This window comes from Chiloscyllium punctatum, chromosome X (genome assembly GCF_047496795.1).
Source record: "Chiloscyllium punctatum isolate Juve2018m chromosome X, sChiPun1.3, whole genome shotgun sequence".
Lineage (NCBI taxonomy): Eukaryota > Metazoa > Chordata > Chondrichthyes > Orectolobiformes > Hemiscylliidae > Chiloscyllium > Chiloscyllium punctatum.
Window position 1 is genome coordinate 11601590 of NC_092791.1, and position 25788 is coordinate 11627377.

The window sequence follows — 25788 nt, forward strand, 5'->3', positions numbered from 1 at the left end:
CCTTAAACTGAGTGGTTTGCTCTGCCATTTCAGAGGGTGGGTAAGTGTCAATCACATTACTGCGAGTCTGGAGCCTCAAGTGGGCCAAACTGGGTAAATTTCCTTCTTTTGAGAGAAACAGATTTGTTTTTAACAACCATCACCACAATTACAATAATTACCTGTGCACTACATCGATGCCCTGAGCATCGATGCCCTCTTTAAAACCAGCGGTGCACCCAGTCAAATGCTGACACTCTATGGCTGCCCTGCATGGTTCTTGTCAGTTGCCCAATTATGGCCGGCAGAGATAGATTGGCACACTGCTTTGTCCTGGAGGTGCTGCTGGATGTAAGGGTAAGGGTAAGGGTGAGGGAATGTGTGGGCACTTGATGCCCAGGGAGTGAGCCCTGAGATCTTGGTGATTTGCAGGGTCAGTGGAGTGGTTGGCGAGCTGGGGTTGCCAGCTTACCGCTTTGGTCTTTCCTGCTTTGGAAAGGTCCTCACTGTCAATCTCGCGCTATTCTCCCAACTGTCTTACGACTGCCCACATCGATCAGCGGCTGGGAGGATTCCACTTGCATTGGGAACCCCTTAGGGAGCCCACAATGTGTCTGCCTGTGGGGTTGGCTGGATTACTACATGGGTAGTTGACAATACCCTGCACCATGCGGAACCAGCTGGTGTCAAAACCCAAGGTGCCTGCTAATTCGATTGCCATCATCAAAAGTAATATTAACATATTGGCAACAATCCTGACCTCTGCATTATGGGTTACAGTGAGACGGTATGGCTTGGGTTGAACTTTGGAAGGATCTGGAGGCTAAAACACAGAGGACGGTAGTGACTGTGACCATCGCTGGTAATGTTTGACTGTCAGGTCTAGGTAGCAGGTGGTGAGTATATGTCATCTGATGCAATAACCAGAGTCGCTGGAAGCTGTACAGTTTAGGCTGGTTCAAGAAACCCCAGTCTCTGCTTATGGACCCTAGAGAGTGGGTAATGCTTCTGGTGAGCTGAGTCCCTCTTTGCTCCTTCAATCTCTAATTTGCTCCCCATCTACCATTGACCCCCTTCTCTGCCACTCTGCTCTCTGCTGCTTTCCTCCCTTCTTTTCCCCCTCTTTTTATTCTCAGCAATTTCCTCTGTATACTCTCCCTCCTGTCTGTGACATCCTGCCCCCTCTATGCTGCTCTTTCCCCTATCTGTTGCTCTTGCCCCTTTTTGCTGCTGCTTCCATGCTCTGTCATTCACCCCACTTTCACTGCCCCTCCCCATCCCTCCGTTCTCTCCCATTGGTGTTGGATACGGCCACGAGTTTGGACTGATCTATTTAAGTGAGGCCAGGGGAGTTCAAATGGGCTGGGCCTCACATTGATGATTGAAACGAAGCTTGAAGCTTGCTTCATTGGTCTTAAGCTCATCCCTCACCTCTGGTTAAATTTGCAGCTTTACTCTGAGCCCAGTATATCTCAGTATTTCAGTAAGATTTCTAATTCCTCATTGGAGTGTATTGAAAATTACATTTTGTCCACTTGAGCTTACCACATAGACATGTACCAGCAGAATGTGTCTGCTTGGAAGAGATTAAAAAGGGGTCCATACTTGCTAGCTTTGGTAATTCTAATTATAAATGTCTCTATCTCTCCAAGAGATGCCCACGTGTCATGTGAAAACTCCACAGACTGGAGTTGCCTACCCTCTGGAGTACTCCAACATGCGATGTTAATCTTCAGGCCACTACCATGAGCAAAGCTGGGACAAAAATCACAGGGGCTTTTAAAACAGTTTTATATTTAAAAGAAAACTTGAATCGTTTTGCTTAGTCAGAGTAAAATGAAAGAATAAGCAGGATAAGAATGAGTGGCTTGAGAGATGGTGCAGGAGGGAGGGGTTCAGATTTTTGGATTGGGACCGGTTCTGGGGGAGGTGGGACTATTACAAATCTACACCTGGGCTGGACTGGAACCATTGGTTTTAAAGCTAGAAATGTAGATAAGGCATATGAATTTAGGGCTTGGATTAGTACCTGGGAGTATGATGTTATTGCTATTACTGAGACTTGGTTGAGGGAAGGGCAAGATTGGCAACTAAATATCCCAGGATATCAATGCTTCAGGTGGGATACAGAGGGAGGCAAAAGGGGGTGGAGGAGTCTCATTACTGGTCATGGAGGATATCACACTATGGAGGACTCAAGCAGTGATGCAATATGGGCAGAGCTCAGAAATAAGGTGCTGTAACAATGTTGGAGCTGTACAACAGGCCTCCCAATAGTGAGCATGAGATCGAGGTACAAATATGTAGACAGATTATGGATAGATGTTTGTAAATAGTCCAACTCGGGAAGGGGACATACTGTACCTGGTGGTGGGGAATGAGCCCAGCCAGGTGGTTGTAGTTTCAGTAGGGGATTACTTTGGGAATAGTGATCACAGTTCCATAAGTTTTAGAATACTCATCGACAAAGAAGAGAGTGGTCCTAAAGAACAAGTGCTAAATTGAGGAAGGCCAACTATAGCAAAATTCGGGAGGAGCTGGGGCATGTGGATTGGGAGCAGCTGTTTGAGGGTAAATCCACATTTCATATGTGGGAGACTTTGAAAGAAAGGTTGATTAGAGTGCAGGACACACATATCCCTGTGAAAATGAGGGAAAGAAATGGTAAAATTAGGAAACCATGGATGACAGGTGAAATTGAGAAACTAACTAAGAGGAGAAAGGAAGCATACGTAAGGTCTAGGCGACTGAAAACAGATGAAGCTTTGGAAGAATATTGGGAATGTAGGACCAGTCCGAAACGAGGAATTACGAGGGTGAAAAGGGGCCATGAAATATCTTTAGCAAACAGAGTTAAGGAAAATCCCAAAGCCTTTTATTCATATATAAGGAGCAAGAGGGTAACTAGGGAAAGGGTTGGCCCACTCAAGGACAAAAGAGGAAAGTTATGCGTGGAGTCAAGAGAAAATAGGTGAGATTCTTAATGAGTACTTTGCGTTGGTATTCACTGAGCAGAGGGACACGATGGATGTTGAGGTTAGGGATAGATAGTCATAGTCATAGAGATGTACAGCATGGACACAGACCCTTCGGTCTAACCCGTCCATGCCGACCAGATATCCCAACCCAATCTATCCCCACCTGCCAGCACCCGACCCATATCCCTCCAAACCCTTCCTATTCATATACCCATCCAAATGCCTTTTAAATGTTGCAATTGTACCAGCCTCCACCACTTCCTCTGGCAGCTCATTCCATACACGTACCGCCCTCTGCGTGAAAAAGTTGCCCCTTGGGTCTTTTTTATATCTTTCCCCTCTCACCCTAAACCTATGCCCTCTAGTTCTGGACTCCCCGACCCCAGGGAAAAAACTTTGCCTATTTATCCTATCCATGCCCCCCATAATTCTGTAAACCTCTATAAGGTCACTCCTCAGCCTCCGACATTCTAGGGAAAACAGCCCCAGTCTGTTCAGCCTCTCCTTCAGATTCTCCAACCCTGGCAACATCCTTGTAAATCTTTTCTGAACCCTTTCAAGTTTCACAACATCTTTCCGATAGGAAGGAGACCAGAATTGCATGCAATATTCCAACAGTGGCCTAACCAATGTCCTGTACAGCCGCAACATGACCTCCCAACTCCTGTACTCAATACTCTGACCAATAAAGGAAAGCATACCAAACACCTCCTTCACTCTCCTATCTACCTGCGACTCCACTTTCAAGGAGCTATGAACCTGCACTCCAAGGTCTCTTTGTTCAGCAACACTCCCCAGGACCTTACCATTAAGTGTATAAGTCCTGCTAAGATTTGCTTTCCCAAAATCCAGCACCTTGTATTTATCTGAATTAAACTCCATCTGCCACTTCTCAGCCCATTGGCCCATCTGGTCCAGATCCTGTTGTAATCTGAGGTAACCCTTTTCGCTGTCCACTATACCTCCAATTTTGGTGTCATCTGCAAACTTACTAACTGTACCTCTTATGCTCGCATCCAAATTATTTATGTAAATGACAAAAAAGTAGAGGACCCAGCACCGATTCTTGAGGCACTCCACTGTTTGATTACTCTAGGTCAAGTCAACAGATGGAGGGAGGTGGTGTTGGGTATTCTAAAAGGCATTGAGGTGGACAAGTTCCCAGGTCTGGATGGGATTAATCCAGGTTACTGAGGGAAGCAAGAGAGGAAATAGCTGGGCCCTTAACAGATATCTTTGCAGCATCCTTGAACACGGGTGAGGTCCCAGAGGACTGGAGAATTGTTAATGTGCTCCCCTTGTTTAAGAAGGGTAACATGGATAATCCAAGTAATTATAGACCGGTGAGCCTGAGGTCAGTGGTAGGGAAGCTGCTGGAGAAGATACTGAGGGATAGGATCTATTTACATTTGGAAGAAAATGGGCTTATCAGTGATAGGCAATATGGTTTTGTGCGGGGAAGGTCATATCTTACCAACTTAATAGAATTCTTTGAGGAAGTGACAAAGTTGATTGATGAGGGCTGTAGATGTCATATACATGGGCTTTAGTAAGGCATTTGATAAGGTTCCCTATGGTAGGCTGATGGAGAAGTGAAGTTGCATGGGGTCCAGGGGGTACTAGCTAGACGGATAGAGAACTAGCTGGGTAACAGGAGGCAGAGAGTTGTACTGGAAGGGAGTTTCTCAAAATGGAGACCTGTGACCAGTGGTGTTTCGTAGAGACCCTTGCTGGGACCACTATTGTTTGTGATATACATGAATGATCTGGATGAAGGCATAGGTGGTCTGATTAGAAAGTTTGCAGATGACACTAAGATTGGTGTAGGGGAAGATAGTGAAGGAACTGTCAGAGTGTAGCAGAATATAGATAGATGGGAGAGTTGGGCAGAGAAATGGCAGATGGAATTTAATCTGGGCAAATGCGAGGTGATGCATTTTGGAAGATCCAATTCCCAAGCAAACTAGACCGCAAATAGAAAAGCCCTGAGGAAAATCGATGTACAGAGAGATCTGGGTGTTCAGGTCCATTGCCACCTTCAAGGAACAACGCAGGTCGATAGAGTGGTCAAGAAGGCATACGGCATGCCTTCATTGGACGGGGTATTGAGTACAAGGGTTGGCAGGTCATGTTACAGTTGTATAGGACTTTGGTTCGGCCACATTTGGAATACTGCGTTCAGTTCTGGTCGCCACATTACCAAAAGAATGTGGATGCTTTGGAGAGGGTGCAGAGGAGGTTCACTAGGATGTTGCCTGGTAAGGAGGATGATTTGAGTAAATGAAGAGAGGTTGAGTAGATTAGGATTATTTTCTTTTGAAAGAAGGAGGTTGAGGGGGGTGACCTGGTTGAGGTCTATAAAATCATGAGAGGTTTAGACAGGGTGGATAGCAAGGAGCTTTTTCCCAGAGTGGGGGACTCCATTACTAGGGGTCATGAGTTCAAGGTGAGAGGGGAAATGTTTAAGGGAGATATTTGTGGAAAGTTCTTTACACAGAGGGTGGTGGGTGCCTGGAATGTGTTGCCAGTGGAGGTGGTAGAGGTGGGCACGATCGTGTCATTTAAGATGTATCTAGACAGATACATGAATGGGCAGGGAGCAGAGGGATACAGACCCTTAGAAAATAGGCAACAGGTTGAGATAGAGGATCTGGATTGGCGCAGGCTTGGAGGGCCGAAGGGCCTGTTCATGGGTTGGAATGTTCTTTGTTCTTTATCAGCTCTAGTTTTTAGAAATGGAAATTGAATGCAGATTACAAGATTAAAGGCAGGATTCTTGGCAGTGTGAAGAAACAGAGGGATTTTGGGTTCCATGTCCATAGTCCCCTCAAAGTTGTCACCAAATTGATAGGGTTGTTAAGAAGGCGTATGATGGGTTGGTTTTTATTAGCAGGGGGATTGAGTTTAAGAGCCACAAGGTTATGCTACAGCTCTATAAAGCCCTGGTAGACCATACTTGGAATATTGTGTTCAGTTCTGGTCACCTAGTTGTAGGAAGGATGTGAAGCTTTCGAGGGTACAGAGGAGAATTGCCAGGATGCTGCCTGGACTCGAGGGGCATGTCTTATGAAGGAAGGTTGAGGGAGCTAGGGCTTTTCTCATTGGAGTGAAGAAGGATTTGAGGTGACTTGAGAGAGGTGATGAGGTACAAGATGATGAGAGGCATAGATGGAGTGGATAGCCAGAAGCTTTTTCCCAGGGTGGAAATGTCTATCACAAGGGGACATAATTTTAAGGTGATTGGATGAACGTTAAGGGGAGATGTCAGAGGTTGGTTCTTTATGCAGAGGGCGGTGGATGCGTGGAATGCATTGCTGGCAGTAGTAGTAGACTCAGATACATTAGGAACATTTAAGTGACTCTTGGATAGGCATATGGAAGATAGTAAAATGAAGGGTATGAGGGTTAGTTTGATCTTAGATTAGGATAAAAGGTGAGCACAACATCGAGGGCCAAGGGGCCTATACTACGCTGTATTGTTCTATGTTAAATGAAGTAAATCTGTTTGACTAAGTGTCGCAATTCAACCAATCCGGTAGACCATAATACATTGGAGCAGAAGAAGGCCATTCAGCCCATTGAGTCTGCTCTGCCATTCAGTGAGGTCATGGCTGATCTGATCATCCTCAGCACCATTTTCCTGCCTTTTCCCCATAACCCTTAATTCGCTTGCTGTTTAAAAATTTATCTGAGTAATGACCCAGCCCCTACAGCCCTTTGCGGTAAAGAATTCCACAGACTCACTCCCCTCTGAGGGAAGAAATTCCTCCTCATCTCTGTCTGCAATGTGCGAGCTCTTATTCTGGGATGATACCCTCTGGTCCTGGACTCTCCCACAAGGGGAAGCAACCTCTCCACATCAGGATTTCATGAAAAAGGACGTTGAAAATCTCTGTGCAAAATATTGGTTCATCAAGGCTGAGGCCCTGATATAAAGTACCTGAAGCTACCTGATCAGTGCAGAGATAATTTTAAGAACTAAGCATTTAAGAATTTGGGGTGTTGGGGGTGGGGGGTGGGCCGGGCCGGGCCATGTGATGAAGCCTTCCGGAATATTCACAACCAGAGGCGGGAGCCAGACTGGACACTAGGGATCAGAAAGTAGCAAGCTGCTAAATTCTTGGCACTCGAGGTTGAATGACTGCAGGCATTAACTTAGTGTTCTGTTTTGCAGTGATGTGTTCAAAACACCCTGCCAGTTCAAATTCAATCCTTTAAACTCTGAGGAAATCCGATATGTTCTCTTTTTCAATCAGTGTGTTATTTTTACAGTATTGGTCTTGAAACCTCTGAAAGGCCTGAGGGCCCAGGGCACCCCAGAAACCCTAAAATTAAACACTGCCGTGTGTTTTGGTTCCAAAATTAAACTTGGCTCCTATTTCTTTAAATCACAGAATGATTGTGGCTTCGAGGCCTCATCCAGAGGCTGCATACAGCATATAATACTGCAGCAAAGGATTAGCCTTTATCAGGAGAATGCTTTAGTGATGGAGGTGCTGTCTTTGGGATGAGGTGTTTAAACTGAAGCCTCTGTCTGTCCCCTTGAGTGGCTGTAAAGGATCCCATAGCACTGTTTCAAACAAGAGAGGGAAGTTCTGCCCATTGTCCGAGCAGATATTTAACAAAAACCTGTCTGTCATTGCTGCCTGTGGGAGCTTGCTGTGAATGAACTGGCTATGTTTCCAGCAGTAGCTGTGGAAAGGCAGCTAACATTATCAAACACCTCTCCCATCCGGTAATATGTTCTTCCAACCTCTTCCGTAGGGCAAAGGGGACAGAAGCTGAACCACACGTACCAACAGGTTCAAGAACAGCTTCTTCCCTGCTGTTATTAGACTGCTGAATGGAATGCTCAAATTTCGAATCCAATTTTGACCTCGCTTTGTGCACCTCCTGCAGTGTAACTGATATGCATCGCTCTGTCTGAGCACCCTATGATCTGTATGACCTTGTTTGCTATGATCTGCCTGTATTCTTTGCAAAGCAAAGGTTTTTGCTGTACTTGAGTACATGTGACAACAGTAAATCAAATCAGATCAACCAGAGGTTGTGAGAGGCACTGAGTGCACAGTTATTTCTTGTCACATCAATGATGTATAACTTCGAGCAATCCCTGGCTAAAAGTGCTGCAGGTTTTGTGTGAGCGGAGTAGGAGAGTGGGGCACAATAGCAACCTGACTGAGAACTCCAAACTGCGTACCAACCAAGCTTGCGTCCTCAACACACTCCTCTACAGTGGTGAGACCTGGACTGCAAAGAGAGCTGGGTGCTTCCTACTTTCACTGGCTTGGACATATCCTTGGCGACCTTGTGCTTCCAAGAGATGCTGAGATCCTGAAGTTATTTTTATTCGTTTTGTGGGACATGGGTGTCACTGGCTGGGCCAGCATTTATTGCCCATCCCTAGAGTTGAAGAGAAGCAGGAAGCTTGGCTGGTCGGAAAGATGGCCCAGAGAAAACAAAGGCCACAGGATTGTGCACCTTCTCAGCTTAATGTCTCCCTCTGCAACAGAGACCGACATATCATGGCAAGCAATGCTTAACATGGACATGAACACCACCGAGCAAATCATCATCTTACAGGACAGAAGAGATAAGACTTGCCCTTTGTCAGTGACAGACCATCATTTTAAATGTAACTGATCGGGGGGATATATAATATGTCTTCGTATAATGTGACAGTAAGTACGTGTGACTACACACTGAGCAGAATGTTATAGGGTCCTAGGCTATATTAAGATTTGTGTCAGAATTACGAAGTCTGGTCAGACCCCTCTCAGTAAGATAATCTCACACCATCTTTCACCCTTTTGATGGGGATGGTGAGGAGTGCCTCGGCAGGGTGTACTGAAATAAGGCTCATTTACCTTATCCCATTCATATACAGACTCCTGTCTTACCAAGGAGAAAGTGAGGACTGCACATGCTGGAGATCAGAGTCAAAAAGTGTAGTGCTGGAAAAGCACAGCAGGTCAGGCAGCATCCGAGGAGCAGGGGAGTCGATGTTTCAGGCATAAGTCCTTCCTCATTCCTGCCTGATCTGCTGTGCTTTTCCAGCGCCACACTTTTCGATTCCAGTCTTGCCAATCCCAACAAACAAGCGTCGGGAATTCTCGCCATGGAAACCAGAGTGGGTATCTGACAGATTTACCCTCTCTACCTGTTCTGAGTGGCCTTCTTGGCGGACACTGGGCACCAACATCTCAGCGCCTTCCTCCATGGGCTCCAACCTCACCCAACACACATCCATGGACATTGGCATCTGACCTGTACCAACCTCAAATTTGGATATGGTGAGAAATCTTACCAGGCCTCAGGGCGAGAAACCCTCCAAGAAAACACATCGCAATTCGGACGCAAGTTGAATCTTGCGTTTTTTGGCTATGCTGCAGCAGAGGACGTTATTTCAAAATGAAACTTTGTTTGTGTGAAGGAGGAAGCAGTGATTGTTTTTGTCTGCATGGGAGCAGAGTGTGCCTGTGTTGCAACTGGTGTTTATATATTTGTCATGTGCACCATGGACATAGCAGGGAAGTGATGGCCCAATGATATTATCTTTAGACTGTTAACCTAGAAGCCCAGAGAATGTTCTGAGGACCTAGGTTTGAATCCTGCCACAGTAGGTGGTAGAATTTGAATTTATTTTTTAAACAAAGTCTTAAAATTAAAATCTAATTAAAATGTTGAATTAAGAGCATAATGATGACCATGAATGCATTGTTGATTGGTGGGGAAAACTCATTAGGGGTTCACTAATGCCCTTTAGGTCAGGAAACAACTGCTGAATTGTAGTTGACTCTTAACTGCCATCTGGGATGGGCATAAATGCTGTCTAGCCCCAGCGATGCCTTCAACCCACGAATGAATTTAAATAAAAAATACAGATATTAGTGTTAGCTTTAGCCTTTGCTATATTTTTGGTGCAGTTTTACTTGCATCTCTTCCACCATTTAATTTCTTTGTCTGCCCATAGCCCTCAGTCAGTGCCAGCAAACAAACTTTGCCTTGCTATCATAACAAAGCTCAGAATAGGATTTGTAGCCATATTCAGAAAGCATTTGACATAAGAACCTGGGAAAGCTGGTGCTGTTCATGCTCACATAAAACCGAAAAACTGTGTGGACGCTGGAGATCTGAAACCAACAACAAAGATAGAAATTGCTGGAGAAACTCAGCATGTCTGGCAGCATCTATGGAGAGAGAAAAACAAAGTAAGCGTTTCGAGTTTAGTGACCCTTTGTCTGAGCTAGAAACAGTGAGGAGGTGGTGCCTGTCACTCAACACACCAATGCGTTCCCTGGCCAATATTTTGATTTCTGGCTTGCGGCAGTGCTCCAGCAAAAATTATCTTTGAGGTAAGAGTGATAGCCCTTGACATCAAGGCCACAGTCGACTGAGTGATATCAAGGAGCCCTGGCAAAACTGGAATTAATGGGAATCGGGGGGGGGGGGGGCAATCTCCATTAGTTGGAGTCATACCTGACACACAGATGATCATGGTTGTTGGAGGTCAGTCATCTCAGCTCCAGGACATCTCTGCAGGAGTTCCTCAGGGTACTGTCCAAGCCCAACCATCTTCAGCTGCTTCATCAATGACCTTCCCTCCATCACAAGGTCAGAAGTGGGGAAGTTCGCTGATGATTCACTCCTCCTCCAACTGTCTGCTCACTCCACACCACTCCCGCCCATCTTCAGCATAAATGCCACCTTTTCCAAGCTGTTTCTAGCTCTGATGAAGGGTCACTGGACTCAAAACCTTAATTCTCTCCACTGATGTGGCCAGACCTGCTGCATTTCTCCAGTAATTTCTGTTTTAGTTAGTTAATACTGTCTGCCTAAATGGCATCAGAGTCAGGCTTGGCTAAAAACAGCTTTGTGACAATGTTTTGACAGCATTTGACTGAAGACTGGAGCGTCCTCGTGGGTAAGTTCTCTCGTGAAGGGATAAGGTGATCTGGTGTGTTCTTTGTTCCCACAGCTATCTGATCCATGTGAAGTGACAGCAGAGCTGACGGAACGTGAGACCCTCAGTCCTGAGGGAGCGCAGACAGGAGAAAGCAGAGAGGCCAAGAATGAACCAGGAGACCCCGAGACTGATTGGGCCCTGCCAGATGCTGCTGCTGCCCAGGGCCGTCCTGGGGCTTCAAGTCTAACAAGTGCTGCTATTTTTTCTGACTTCCCCAGCTCGCTTGTGACAGAATGCTCTTTCCCATCTGGTGAAGGTAAGGAAGATTGTCTCTGTCTCTGCTGTTGTTGATGTATTTCACAGACCTCTGGCCTCCTGGTTCCAACCTGTGTTTGTGTTGGCCTGGAGTACGAACAAGGATTCTGATACAGGACCAAAATTAGGATTCCAAAACCTAAAGGCCTGCAGCAAGCCAAGCTTGCCTTCAGTTGGGGATAGACCTGTGCCGACCTCCTTGGCTATGGTCCATCTCCCTGTTGAGACTATGATCCTGGGTAGGGAATGTTTTTGTGTAACAGAACCCATAACTAGCTCAGTGCAACATCCTACACCAGTCACATTCTTTGCTCCAATTCTGCAGTGGAGGTTTGCTCTTGCTCAGGGCAGAATTTGGTTTGGAATCGAGCAGTTATTGCAATCCAGTAAAAGGTGGCTGTGTTTTGCACATTGGCACATGCATTCAAACGTGTGTGTATGCGTACGTATGTATCTGTGTTCGTCAGTGTGTGCGCGCGCTCGCGTGTGTGCTTATGTACATGTGTAGTAGAAGATGAAGTAGACGTTGGGACACTTGGCACCATTGTGCCAGTGTCTATTAAGTCCTTTTTTTGTGTTTGTATGGTGAAGATCCATGTTACACATGTTTCAAAATGTCTGTAGGTTTGGATCTGCCCATTCGTGAGCTGGAGGTTTGAGATCAAGAATGCTTCCATTTTCCTGCTGACACTGTCCCCAGCGCAAATCTCAGACAGCAGCTCGATCCTTTAGCCCTTCTGAGATTTAGATTTTAGATTTTATTGTCATGTGTACTCAAGCGTAGATGTTTAGTGAAAAGTGTATAATGTTGCCAGACGCAGTGCCATCTTAGGTACCAAGGTACAAAAAACCTTACAAAATAGTAAGAGATGTGAGAGTTAAAAAGTTTTGCATTATTTCATAGAACAGTAGAAAAATAAAGAAATAAGGTAATAGTTAATATTAATGTCCTTTGTAGTTTAAGCTAGGCATCCCCCATTCCCCCTCTGCCCCCTTGATTGGGCCAGGAGACTCCCAGACTTGAAGATTAATCTCCAGGGGACTGCTGTGCTGGAGAAGAAACAGATTATTCTTGTTATTTTCTTTGACCATTGTTTTCGCCCAGTAGAAAAAGATCAGTTGTGGAAAATGGAGTCTGGCTTGCATCATCCAATTGGGTAATGCAGCCAATTAACGTAGGGAGACAGTATGTCACAAGGCGGACATGTTGGCTGACTGATGGCTGAAGTGAAGGGGCAAGATGTATGAGGAAATCTCCAGGAATCGCCTTAATCCCAGTTGGCAACCCAAATCACCACCCCCCTCCCCCCAGAACTCACCTTCTAATCGTTCTATCACCTCTGAGTCCAGTGCTCATCGTTATCATCGATTTCTCTCTCTTCTTGGGCATTATCTTTCCCTCCTTTACACAAATACCTTTGATCTTCATTGTGAAGCTGACAAGGTCATGTGCTTGTTGTGTATCCAGGTTTTGTTGTGACTGCTCCAGGAGACAGTGGAACAATGTACCGGTCACATGATAACTCACTCAGAGGAAGATACACAGAGGCTGCAAAGGCATGAAGGCAGATTATGGGTGGACAAGAACATGGGAGATGGAATATAACAGGACAACATGAAGCTATCCACTTTGGCAGGAAAGCTACTGATTAACTGGGAGATGTTGGTACTTAGAGGAATCTAGATGCCCTTACATATGTATCACATGCGCAGGTACAGCAAGCTATTAGAAAGTCAAATAGAACATTAGTTTTTGTTACAAATGAATTGGAGTATAACAGTATAGAAGTCCTACTGCAATTATACAGAGTATTGGTACTCATGGAGTACTGTGTATTGTTTTAGCATCTGAGCTGGAAGAAGTGCATGAAAGTTCACTACATCACATTAATGATCCAGTAATAAAACGCTTGGTTAACTCTGTGGGTTCATTTGTTTAAAACAGCAAAATACACGATCAGTTATGAACAGGCATTACAGCAAAACAACGGAGTTTGATATGTGCAACTTGCAGAGCCACAGCAGACTATCTGCCAAGCAGAGTCACAACATTGTCTACACACAGCACATGGAGTGCTTTCTAGTTGAACTTTCTTAATAGCAAGGTGCAAAAACGGCACATAAGCCTGATTCCTATGAAAGAGATGATTAGGCTATACCTGTGTTTTAATACAGGCTTCACCTGTTCTCCAGATAAGCTCAGGCCACACTTTAAACTATTTGTTTAACTGGTGCTTATAAGCGAGGGGTGAGTTAGCTGATTTGCCATGCAGAGTGAGGCCAACAACATGGCTTCAATTCCAGCACTGCCTGAGGTTCGCATGAAAGTCACTTTTTCTTAATCTCTCCCCTCACCTGAGATGTGCTGATCCTCACATTAAACAACCACCAGTCATCTATCTCTCTAATGAGAGAGCAACTTTATGGTCCTCGGGGACTATGGCAACTTTATCTTTATTTTTCAACAATAGCAACATGATTGTACAACGTGGTAAGCAGTGGTGTGCGTTTGATTTGACCATAGGTACACTGTCATCCAATGTTTTAAAAAACTCTACCGTAAGCTGCCCTCTTTCCGACCTTCTAGCAGAGGCTCTCTCACGTGACAGCTAAGGTCACATGCACCGTTACATCACAGCATAGTTTAGGCTCATCTGCCTATTCCTTTTAACCCTATAGTCTACATTCTCTGGAGCTTAGACAAATGAGATCAAAACAAAAGAGAGGGAATTCTTGAGGGACATGACAGGGTAGATGCTCAGAATGTTTCACTGTGGGCTGGAAAACCTAGAGCAGGGGGATAATGCAGGACAGTGGAGTTGAAGTAGAAATTCTAGCCTGATCCTGAATGGCAGAATATGCTTAAGAGGCCTACTCCTGATCCAAGTAATATCTCCAAGTTTGCAGATGATACAAAGCTGGAAGGGAGGGTGAGCTGTGTGGAGGATGCAGAGATGCTCCAGTGTATTTTGGACGGGATGAGTGAATGGGCAAGTACATGGCAGGTACAGAATATTGTTGGTAAATATGAGGTTATCCACTTTGGAAGCAAAAACAGGAAGGCAGATTATTCTCTCAATCGTGACAGATTGGGAAAGGGGGAGGTGCAGTGAGACCTGGGTGTCCTTGTTCACCAGTCACTGTAAGTAAGCCTGCAGGGGGCAGCAGGAGGTGGCGAAGGTCAATGGGATGTTGGGCCTTCATAGTGAGAGGGTTCGAGTACAGGAGCAGGGATGTCTTGCTGCAGTTAGACAGGGCCTTGGTGAGACCACACCTGGAGTATTGTGTGCAGTGTGAGTCTCCTTATCTGAGGAAGGATGTTCTGGTGATGGAGGGAGTACAGTGAAGGTTTCCCAGACTGATTCCTGGGATAGCTGGGCTGACGTATGAAGAGAGACTGGATCAGTTAGGATTATATTCACTAGACTTTAGAAGAATGAGGGGGGCATCTCATAGAATCCTCTAAAATTCTAACAGGACCAAATAGGGTAAACACAGGATGAATGTCCCTGAGGACCAGGGGATTCAGAGCCAGGGTCCACAGTCTAAGGGTACAGACTGAGCTGAGGAGAAATGTCTTCACCCAGAGAGTGGGGAGCCTGTGGAATTCTCTGCCACAGAAAGCATTTGAGGGTAAAACATTGAATATTTTCAAGATCGGTGGAGTTGTGGACAGTGAGGAGGGCTGTTGTCGGTTGCAGAGGGACTTAGATATGATGCAGAGCTGGGCTGAGGAGTGGCAGATGGAGTTCAACCCTGCCAAGTGTGAGGTTGTCCATTTTGGAAGAACAAATAAGAATGCGGAATACAGGGTTAATGGTAGGGTTCTTGGTCAGGTGGAGGAACAGAGGGATCTTGCAGTCTATGTACATAGATCTTTGAAGGTTGCCACTCAGGTGGATAGAGTTTGTAAGAAGGCCTATGGAGTATTATCGTTCATTAGCAGAGGGATTGAATTCAAGAGTCGTGAAGTGATGTTGCAGCTGTACAGGACTTTGGTTAGGCCACAGTTGGAGTACTGTGTGCAGTTCTGGTCGCCTCACTTTAGGAAAGATGTGGAAGCTTTGGAGAGGGTGCAGAGAAGATTTACCAGGATGTTGCCTGGAATGGAGAGTAGGTTGTACGAGGATAGGTTGAGAGTTCTCGGCCTTTTCTCGTTGGAACGGCGAAGGATGAGGGGTGACTTGATAGAGGTTTATAAGATGATCAGAGGAATTGATAGAGTAGACAGTCAGAAACTTTTTCCCCGGGTACAACAGAGTGTTACAAGGGGGCATAAATTTAAGGTGAAGGGTGGAAGGTATAGGGGAGATGTCAGGGGTGGGTTCTTTACCCAGAGAGTGGTGGGGGCATGGAATGCGCTGCCCGTGGGAGTGGTAGAGTCAGAATCATTGGCGACCTTTAAGCGGCATTTGGATAGGTACATGGATGGGTGCTTAATCTAGGATAGAAGTTCGGCACAACATCGTGGGCCGAAGGGCCTGTTCTGTGCTGTATTGTTCTATGTTCTATGTTCTACGTTCTATATACTTAGAGCTAAAGGGATCAAAAGGTATGGGTGGAGAAAGTGGGAACAGGGGACTGAGTTGGATGATCGTATTGAAGGGTTGAATGACCTACTCCTGCTCCTATTTTCTGTGTTTTAATTACTTCTATTGCTTATGTTCTGATGAACCAAGTGGCTGTGACTGTTTGAAGTCAGACCTATGTCTGTTAACACATATCGTTAGGTAAAAGACAACTTAAGGACAAAGGTAAAGTCAGCCTAGGCTCACACTGTCATTATAATGATAGCTTAACCTGAGGACCATCATGCCTCAAGTTAGGGGTGAGATTGCAAAGGTGGAACCTTCGTGATGACTGATGCCAGTATGGGAATTAAACCCATGCTGTTGACATCACTTTGTATCAGCAGCATCTAACCAGTGGAGCTAAGAGAGAGAGAAAGAAACTGACACCACAGTGAACCTGTACAGTTCCTCCCTTTGCTGTTTGAATTCATGTATCGCTGGACATCGGAGTGCGTCTGGGAAAATCAAACAGTGAAATTCACAAGTGATCTTGGAGGAACTGTTTGGGCGAAGTCACAGCACGGAAACAGATAAGTGAATAGTTTTAACCTGGAGCAGTGTTTTGTAGAGGAATAAGACGGTGTTATTTTCTGGGTCTGTAGATTGTGAAGGAACAAAAATGGCCTTCAGTAGAGCGAAATGCACTTCTCGTCAGATGTGGGAGTTTAAGGAGAGTTTAAGGGTTACTGTGGATCTGCAATAAATGCTGTTGGTTGCGAATCCTATCAGATCAAATGGATCGGTTGGGGAGACAGTTAGAGGCAATGAGGAGTTTGCAACAGCAACGGTATGTGATGGATGGCAGTTATAGGAAGGGGGAAAAGTCACAGATACAGTCACATAGGTGGGTTAAATCCAGGAAAGGCAAGAGAGGTAGGCAGTTAGTGCAGGAATCTTCTGTGGCTATCCCCATTTCAAACAAGTGTGCTGTTTTGGAAAATGTAGGGGGTGATGGATTCTCAGGGGAATGTAGCATGAACAGCCAAGTTTCTGGTATTGAGACTGGCTTTAATGCAACGAGGGGTATGTCGGCTTCCAAGAGATCAATTGTCGTAGGGGACTCTCTAGTCTGAGGAACAGACAGACGTTTCTGTGGCCAGTTGTGAAAAAGCAGAATGGTGTGTTGCTTCCCTGGTGCCAGGATCAAGGATGTCTCTGAGAAGGTGCAGAATGTTCTCAAGGGGGAGAGGGGCCAGCAAGAGGTTATTGTCCAAATTGCAACCAACGACATAGGAAGGGAAAAGGTTGAGATTCTGATTGGAGATTACAGAGAGTGAGGCAGGAATTTAAAAAGGAGATCCTCAAGGGTAGTAATATCTGGATTACTCCCAGTGCTACGAGCTAGTGAGGGCAGGAATAAGAGGATAGAGCAGATGAATGCATGGCTGAGGAGCTGGTGTATGGGGGAAGGATTCACATTTTTGGATCATTGGAATCTCTTTTGGGGTAGAAGTGACCTGTACACGAAGGACGGATTGCACCTAAATTGAAAGGGGGCTAATATACTGGCAGGGAGATTTGCTCGAGCTGCTCGGGAGGATTTAAACTAGTAAGGTGGGGGGTGTTGCTGGGACCCAGGGAAATAGGGAGAAAAGAGATCAATCTGAGACTGGTACAGTTGAGAACAGAAGCAAGTCAAACTGTCAGGGCAGGCAGGGACAAAGCAGAGAACAAGGTAGGACTGATAAATGAAACTGCATTTATTTCAATGCAAGGGGCCTAACAGGGAAGGCAGATGAACTCAGGGTATGGTTAGGAAGATAGGACTGGGATATCATAGCAATTACAGAAACATGGCTCAGGGATGGGCAGGACTGGCAGCTTAATGTTCCAGGATACAAATGCTACAGGAAGGAGAGAAAGGGAGGCAAGAGAGGAGGGGGAGTGGCATTTTTGATAAGGGATAGCATTACAGCTGTGCTGAGGGAGGATATTCCTGGAAATACATCCAGGGACGTTATTTGGGTGGGACTGAGAAATAAGGGATGATCACCTTATTGGGATTGTATTATAGACCCCCCAATAGTCAGAGGGAAACTGATAAACAAATTTGTAAGGGGATCTCAGCTATCTGTAAGAATAATAGGGTAGTTATGGTAGGGGATTTTAACTTTCCAAACATAGACTGGGGCTGCCATAGTGTTAGGGGTTTAGATGGAGAGGAATTTGTGAAGTGTGTACAAGAAAGTTTTCTGATTCAGTATGTGGATGTACCGACTAGAGAAGGTGCAAAACCTGACCTAATGTTGGGAAATGTAGGCAGGGCAGGTGACTGAGGTGTCAGTGGGGGAGCACTTTGGGACCAGAGACCATAATTCTATTAGATTTAAAATAGTGATGGAAAAGGATAGACCAGATCTAAAAGTTGAAATTCTGAATTAGAGAAAGGCCAATTTTGATGGTATTAGGCAAAAACTTTTAAAAGCTAATTGGGGGCAAATGTTCGCAGGTAAAGGGACGGCTGGAAAATGGGAAGCCTTCAGAAATGAGATAACAAGAATCTAGAGAAAGTATATTCCTGTCAGGGTGAAAGGGAAGGCTGGTAGGTATAGGGAATGCTGGATGACTAAAGAAATTGAGGGTTTGGTTAAGAAAAAGGAGGAAGCATATGTCAGGTATAGACAGCAGAGATCAAGTGAATCCTTCGAAGAGTATAAAGGCAGTAGGAGTATACTTAAGAGGGAAATCAGGAGGGCACAAAGGGGACATGAGATAGCTTTGGCAAATAGAATTAAGGAGAATCCAAAGGGTTTTTACAAAGACATTAAGGACAAAAGGGTAGCGAGGGCGAGAATAGGGTCCCTCAAAGATCAGCAAGGCGGCCTTTGTATGGAGCTGCAGAAAATAGGGGAGATACTAACCTAGTATTTTGCATCAGTATTTAATGTGGAAAAGGACATGGAAGATATAGAATGTAGAGAAATAGATGGTGACATCTTGAAAAATATCCATATTACAGAGGAGGAAGTGCTGGATGTCTTGAAACACATAAAGGTGGATAAATCCCCAGGACCTGATCAGGTGTACCCTAGAACTCTGTGGGAAGCTAGGGATGTGATTGCTGGGCCTCTTGCTGAGATATTTATATCATCGATAGTCACCGGTGAGATGCTGCAAGACTGGAGGTTGGCTAATGTGGTGCTACTGTTTAAGAAGGGTGGTAAGGACGAACCAGGGGACTATAGACGTCAGTGGTCGGCAAGTTGTAGGAGGGAATCCTGAGGGACAGAATGTACATGTATTTGGAAAGGCAAGGACTGATTAGGGATAGTCAACATGGCTTTGTGCTTGGGAAATCATGTCTCACAAACTTGATTGAGTTTTTTGAAGGAGTAACAAAGAGAATTGATGAGGGCAGAGCGGTAGTTGTGATCTATATGGACTTCAGTAAGGCGTTCGACAAGGTTCCCCATGGGAGACTGGTGAGCAAGGTTAGATCTCATGGAATACAGGGAGAACTAGCCATTTGGATACAGAACTGCCTCAAAGGTAGAAGACAGAGGGTGGTGGTGGAGGGTTGTTTTTCAGACTGGAGGCCTGTGACCAGTGGAGTGCTGGGTCCACTACTTTTCATCGTTTATGTAAATGATTTGGATGTGAGCATAGGAGTTTGCAGATGACACCAAAATTGGAGGTGTCGTGGACAGCGAAGAAAGTTACCTCCGATTACAACAGGATCTTGATCAGATGGGCCAATGGGCTGAAGAGTGGCAGATGGAGTTTAATTCAGATAAATACAAGGTGCTGCATTTTGGGAAAGCAAATCTTAGGAGGACTTATACACTTAATGGTAAGGTCCCAGGGAGTGTTGCTGAACAAAGAGACATTGGAGTGCAGGTTCATAGCTCCTTGAAAGTGGAGTCACAGCTAGATAGGATAGTGAAGAAGGCGTTTGGTATGCTTTCCTTTATTGGTCAGAGTATTGAGTACAGGAGTTGGGAGGTCATGTTGCAGCTGTACAGGACTTTAGTTCGGCCACTGTTGGAATATTGCGTGCAATTCTGGCCTCCTTCCTATCGGAAAAGGTTCAGAAAAGATTTACAAGGATGTTGCTAGGGTTGGAGGATTTGAGCTATAGGGAGAGGCTGAACAGGCTGGGGCTGTTTTCCCTGGAGCGTCGGAGGCTGAGGTGTGACCTTATAGAGGTTTACAAAATTATGAGGGGCATGGATAGGATAAATAGACAAAGTCTTTTCCCTGGGGTCGGGGAGTCCAGAACTAGATGGCATAGGTTTAGGGTGAGAAGGGAAAGATATAAAAGAGACCCAAGGGGCAACGTTTTCACACAGAGGATGGTACGTGTGTGGAATGGGCTGCCTGAGGAAGTGGTGGAGGCTGGTACAATTGCAACATTTAAGAGGCATCTGGATGGGTATATGAATAGGAAGGGTTTGGAGGGATATGGGCTGGGTGCTGGCAGGTGGGACTAGATTGGATTGGGATATCTGGTCGGCATGGACAAGTTGGACCGAAGGGTCTGTTTCCGTGCTCTACATCTCTATGACTCCCTGACTCTATAACCGATCCTGCATTCCAGTAATATAAAGCATGGAACTTATCAGAAACCGAGGCTCCATGAGCAAATCGGAAGATTAGATCACATTGGAAACTTAAAGGAAGTAATTTGTGTTAACTGAGTTTGTTGGAGGCCTGCAATCTTGAGAATGTAATCTCAAATTCCATATTGACGTGGGTTCAAATGAATCCCTTGAACAGGATAAAAAATGTAGGGGCATTCTTAAGAGGGAGATCAAGAAAGCAAAGAGGGGAAATGAGATAGCTTTGGCAGATAAGATTAAGGATAATCCAAAGAGATTCCATAAATATATTATGAGCAAGAGAGCGGCTCGGGCCCCTTAAAGATCAAAGAGGTCTTTGTGTTGAACCTCCAGAATTGGGAGAGATATTAAATTAATATTTTCCATCAGTTTTTACTGTGGAGAAAGAAATGGAGGCTTAGAGTACTCTTGGAAATAAATATTAATATTTTGAAAACAGTTCACAATACAGAAGTGGAAGTGCTGGAGGTCTTAGAAAATATGAAGGTGAGTAAATCTCCACAAGCTGATCTAGTGTATCCCAGGACATTAGTTAAGTGGGAATTCATGTGAATTAAGGGAGGAAATTGCAAGGCCCCTTGCAGAAATAATTGCCTCACCTATAACTATAAGTGAGGTGTTGGAGGACTGGAGGGTGGCTAATGTTGTACCTTTGTTTTAAGAAGCAGCCTGGGAACTATAGACATGAGTCTGACTTGGGTGGTGGTTACATTGTTGGAGGTGATTCTGAAAAATAGGATTTACATTCACTTGGAAAGGCATGAATGGTTAGGAATAGGCAGCATGGCTTTGTTCAATGGAAATCGTGTTTGAAAATCTTGTTTGAGTTTTTTGAGCAAGTAACCAAGAAGATTGAGGGCAGAGCGGTGGATGTTATTTGCTTGGACCTTAGTAAAGTCTTTGACAAGGGTCCGCATCGTAGACTAATTAGTAAAGTTAAGTCACATCGGATTTGGGGTGAGCTTGCCAAATGGATACAAACTTGGCTTAATGGCAGGAGACATAGTGGTGGTGGAGGGTTGTTTTTTGGACTGGAGGCCTGTGGATCAGTGCTGGGTCCACCTTTGTTTGCTATTTACATAAATGATTTGGATGAGAACATAGAAAGCATGGTCAGTATGTCTGCAGATGACTCCAAAATTGGTTTGGTATTGTGGATAGTGAAGACGTTTGTCTAAGGTTACAAAGAAATCTTGATCAGCTGGGTCAATGAGCTGAAGAATGGTGGATGCAGTTTAATTTAGATAACTGTGAGGTATTGCATTTTGGTAAAACAAACAATGGCAGGACTTCTACAGATAAAGTTAGGGCCTTGGGTACTGTTGTAGAACAGAGACCTAAGGGTTCAGGTGCATGTGAAGTTTGTGTGGGGGGTGGGGTAAGAAGTTGTTCAGCATGCTTGCCTTCATTGCTCAGTCCTTTGTGTGCAGGAGTTTGGATGTTATGTTGAGGTTCTCCAGGACATTGGTGAGGCCCACTTCTGGTGTATTGTGTCCAGTTCTGATCTCTCTGTTATCGGAAGTATACTATTAAGCTAGAGGGTTCAGAAAAGATTTAGCAGGGTATTGCCAGGCATGGAGGTTTGGGTTATAAGGAGGGGTTGGATCGGCTGGGACGTTTTTCACTGGAGTATAGGAAATTGAAGGGGTTTATAAAATTATGAGGGGTAAATGACGTGTTGTTTTCCTGTGGTGGGGTATTTCAAGATTAAGGGGCATATTTTAAAGGTGAGAGGAGAAAGATTTTTAAAAAAGACACGAGGGGCAATGTTTTTACACAGAGAGTGGTTCATGTGTGGAATGAACTTCCTGAGGAAGTGGTGGATGTGGGTACAGTTACAATGTTCAAAAGATATTTGGATAAGGACATGAATAGGAAAGGTTTGGAGGGATATGGGACAAGGGCAGGCTTATGGGGCTAGTTTAGTTTGGAATTATGGTCATTGTGGGCTGGTTGGACTGAAGGGTGTGTTTCTGTGCAGTAAAACTGTGACTATGATGTGTTTTTTTGGTTTGAACTTTAAAAATTTGGTATCAGTAAAAGCTGTTGTCAGAAAAATGTAACAAATTAATTACATCGTTTCAGGGAGGCAATCTGTTGTTTCCTCCTGGCCTGCTCTGTTTGTGACTCCAGTTTCATACCTATATACGTTGCTGGAAAAGCACAGCAGGTCAGGCAGCATCCAAGGAGCCGGAGAATCGACGTTTCGGGCATGAGCCTTTCTTCAGGATTCCTGAAGAAGGGCTCATGCCCGAGACGTCGATTCTCCTGCTCCTTGGATGCTGCCTGACCTGCTGCGCTTTTCCAGCAACACATTTTCAGCTCTGATCTCCAGCATCTGCAGTCCTCACTTTCTCCTCATACCTATATACGCTTATTTTTAAACTTCCTCAGAAGTAACTCCGTCAATCCCTCAGAAAGCCTTGCTGGTAACACCAAGATTGCAAGAGTGAATAAACAATGCAAATGAGCACAAGTCCTGAAGAATTAAATTTAATTCATTCCTGCGGTGTGGGCATCAGGCAAGCCCAGTCTGTGCTGTCCATCTCTAGTTGCCCTTGGATTGGCTTACTGAGTTGGCTGGATAGTGTGGAATAACATTTCCTGTTAAGGCATAGGCAGTTCTCAGTGCCTGCCTTTTCATCTCATGCAATCCTGGCATACGCTATGACGAACTGCCTTCGTGCAATAAGGGCATGCAGCAAGAGAGAGCATTGCCCCTTGAGAAGGTGGTGGTGAGCTGCCTTCTTGAACTGCTGCAGTCAATGTGCTGTGGGTAGACTCACAATGCCCTTTAATCCAGGAATTTGATGGTGAAGGAATATATACTTCCAAGTCAGGATGGTGAGTGTCTTGGAGGGGAATTTGCAGGGGGTAGTGCTCTAATGTATCTGCTGCTCCTGTGCTTCTTGATGGAAGGGCATACGGGTTTGGAAAGGGCTAATGTTGGGATTTCTACAGGGATATTAGCTGTAAGACTACAGCCAAAGTCAAATAAGGAGCACTAGGTGGTGAAACTTGGCATGGGGGTCAAGAGAAGGGCAAAGATAATAACTACATATTTTACCTCAATTATCACAGAAGAGGTAACTATTGACCACCACCAAGGGTGCAGAATTGTGCATGGATATTAAGATCCAAAGAGAGCTGGCATTAAATAGGCTGCTCATATTCAATTTGAAACCCGTCATTGTCTTCTACCTGAGGACAGCTCGTGAGGAATTGGAGATTTTTCTGTGGGAAGGAAAATGGCACCATGAGGTGAGCAGGTTTGTGTGAGTGTCATCCCTATTCAAAACAAAAAAAAACATTTATTTTGAGTGGATTCACCACTCCATTCAGCCAGCAGTAACTCTGATGAGTCAATGTTGGAATGTTAAGTGCTTTAACAGCAAAACTTCCTATTAGTTCAAGTGACCAATTCTCCAGTAGCTTTCACAAACCCCAGGATGCACAGAAGTACTTTCTGAAATGTAGTTCACTGTTGTGATGTCTGAAATGCAGCGGCCATTTTGTGAACACTGAGCTCCCACAGACAGCAATGAGTTTGTGACTGGACATTGGTTTGCTTTTTGCGTTTCTGATCAAGGGGTAAGTACTGGCCAGGACACTAGTGGAGGAATCCCCTTCTCTTGCAAATGTGATCTTTCAGATCCAGCTCTGAGAGATTGAAAGAGGACTCAGTTTAGTGTCTCACTTGGGAGTCTGTGCTGCTGACAGTGCAGCACTCTTTCTGTACTGCATTAGGATGGCAGCCTGGATTTTTTTTTGTGCTCTAATCTCTAGTGTGGCACTCGAGCCTGGGAGCTTTTACTGTGGTTAGTACATAAGTATAGGAGTGGGGAGGCCATGTTGCATGGTACAGGACATTGGTAAGGCCACTTTTGGAATACTGCGTTCGGTTCTAGTCACCCTTCTAAAGGAAGGATGTTGTGAAACTTGAAAAGGTTCAGCAAAGATTTCCAAGGATGTTGCCAGGGTTGGAGGGTTTGAGCTCTAGGGAGAGGCTGAACAGGCTGGGGCTGTTTTCCCTGGAGTGTCGGAGGCTGAAGGGTGACCGTATACAGGTTTCAAAAATCATGAGGGGCATGGACAGGGTGAATAGCCAAAGTCTTTTTTTCCCCAGGATTGGGGAGTCCAAAACTAAAGGACATAAGTTTAAGGTGTGAGGGATCAACTTTTTTATGGGGAGGGTGGTGCGTGTGTGGAATGAGCTGCCAGAGGAAGTGGTGAAGGTTAGTACAATTACAACATTTAAAAGGCATCTGGATGGGTATATGAGTAGGAAGGGTTTGGAGGGATATGGGCCAAATGCTGCCAATGGGACAAGATTAATTGGACAAGTTGGACTGAAGGGTCTGTTTCCGTGCTGTGATTCATTCAGCACTAGGAGGCAGGATTAAATTCCATCTGAAAGAGGCTTTTCATCCAGTCTACCCACCGAGAGAGGCCCCCATGAAACAAATTTAAGGAATGGGTGAGATTCTGAACACTAAACTCCCAATGGGAGAAGTGTGATTTGCATGCAACCTTTTCCAAAACTGGCTGGCGTGAGGAATAAAAATCAATCCAGTGTGATAGCCTGGGGCTTTTCTGAGACAAGTCCTTCTCTCATGTTGGATAGTTTCCTTTTATTTTATTTACTTGTGGGGCATGGGCTTCACTGGCTGGGCCAGCATTTATTGCCTGTCCCTAATTGCCCCTTGAGCAGGTGGTGGTGAGCTGCCTTCTTGAACCACTGCAGTCTATGTGCTGTGGGTTGACCCACAATGCCTTGAGGGAGGGGATTCCAGGCTTTTGACCCAGCAACACTGAAGGACCGGTGAGATATTTCCAAGTCAGGATGGTGAGGGGCTCGGAGGGGAACTTGCAGGGGGTGGTGTTTCCATGCATCAACTGCCCTTGTTATTTTAGATGGAAGTGGTCATGGGTTTGGAAGATGTTGCATAAGGAGAGCCGTAGTGAGTTTCTGCAGCGCATCTTGTAGATGGTACACACTGCTGCTACTGAGCGTCAGTGGTGGAGGGAGTGGATGTGGTGTCAGTCAAGTTGGCTGTTTTGTCCTGGATGGTGTCAAGCTTCTTGAGTGTTGTTGGAGCTGCCCCCATCCAGGCAAGTGGGGAGTATTCCATCATACTCCACCACCCACAAGACTCCATGCCTTGTAGATGGTGGTACAGGCCCTGGGGAGACAGGAGGTGAGTTACTCATTGCTATGTTCCCATCCTCTGACCTGCTCTTGTTGCCACTGTGTTTCTGCGGTGAATCCTGTTGGGATTCTGGTCAATGGTAATCCACAGGATATTGATAGTGGAGGATTCGTGATGGTAGCACCATTGAATGTCAAGGGGCAGTTATTGGAGATGTTTATCAGCTGGCATTTCTGTGGCGTGAATGTTACCTGGGTGTCAAAAGCTGCCAATGTCTTCTGTCATCTCACTGCCAGACCCCACCTTAACTTGTGGGAAAATACTTCCAAA

General features: G+C 45.2%; 1 protein-coding gene across 3 annotated transcripts in view; it reads left to right on the top strand.

Moving 5' to 3' along the window:
• Positions 1 to 25788, top strand: part of LOC140471214 (rho guanine nucleotide exchange factor 25-like) — a 346706-nt gene that overhangs the window by 18104 nt on the left and 302814 nt on the right. For all 3 annotated transcript variants that reach the window (XM_072567136.1, XM_072567138.1, XM_072567137.1), the window contains exon 2: positions 10936 to 11179. In XM_072567136.1, the coding sequence (XP_072423237.1) occupies positions 10936 to 11179 (244 nt within the window). The remainder of the gene's footprint in view (positions 1 to 10935; positions 11180 to 25788) is intronic.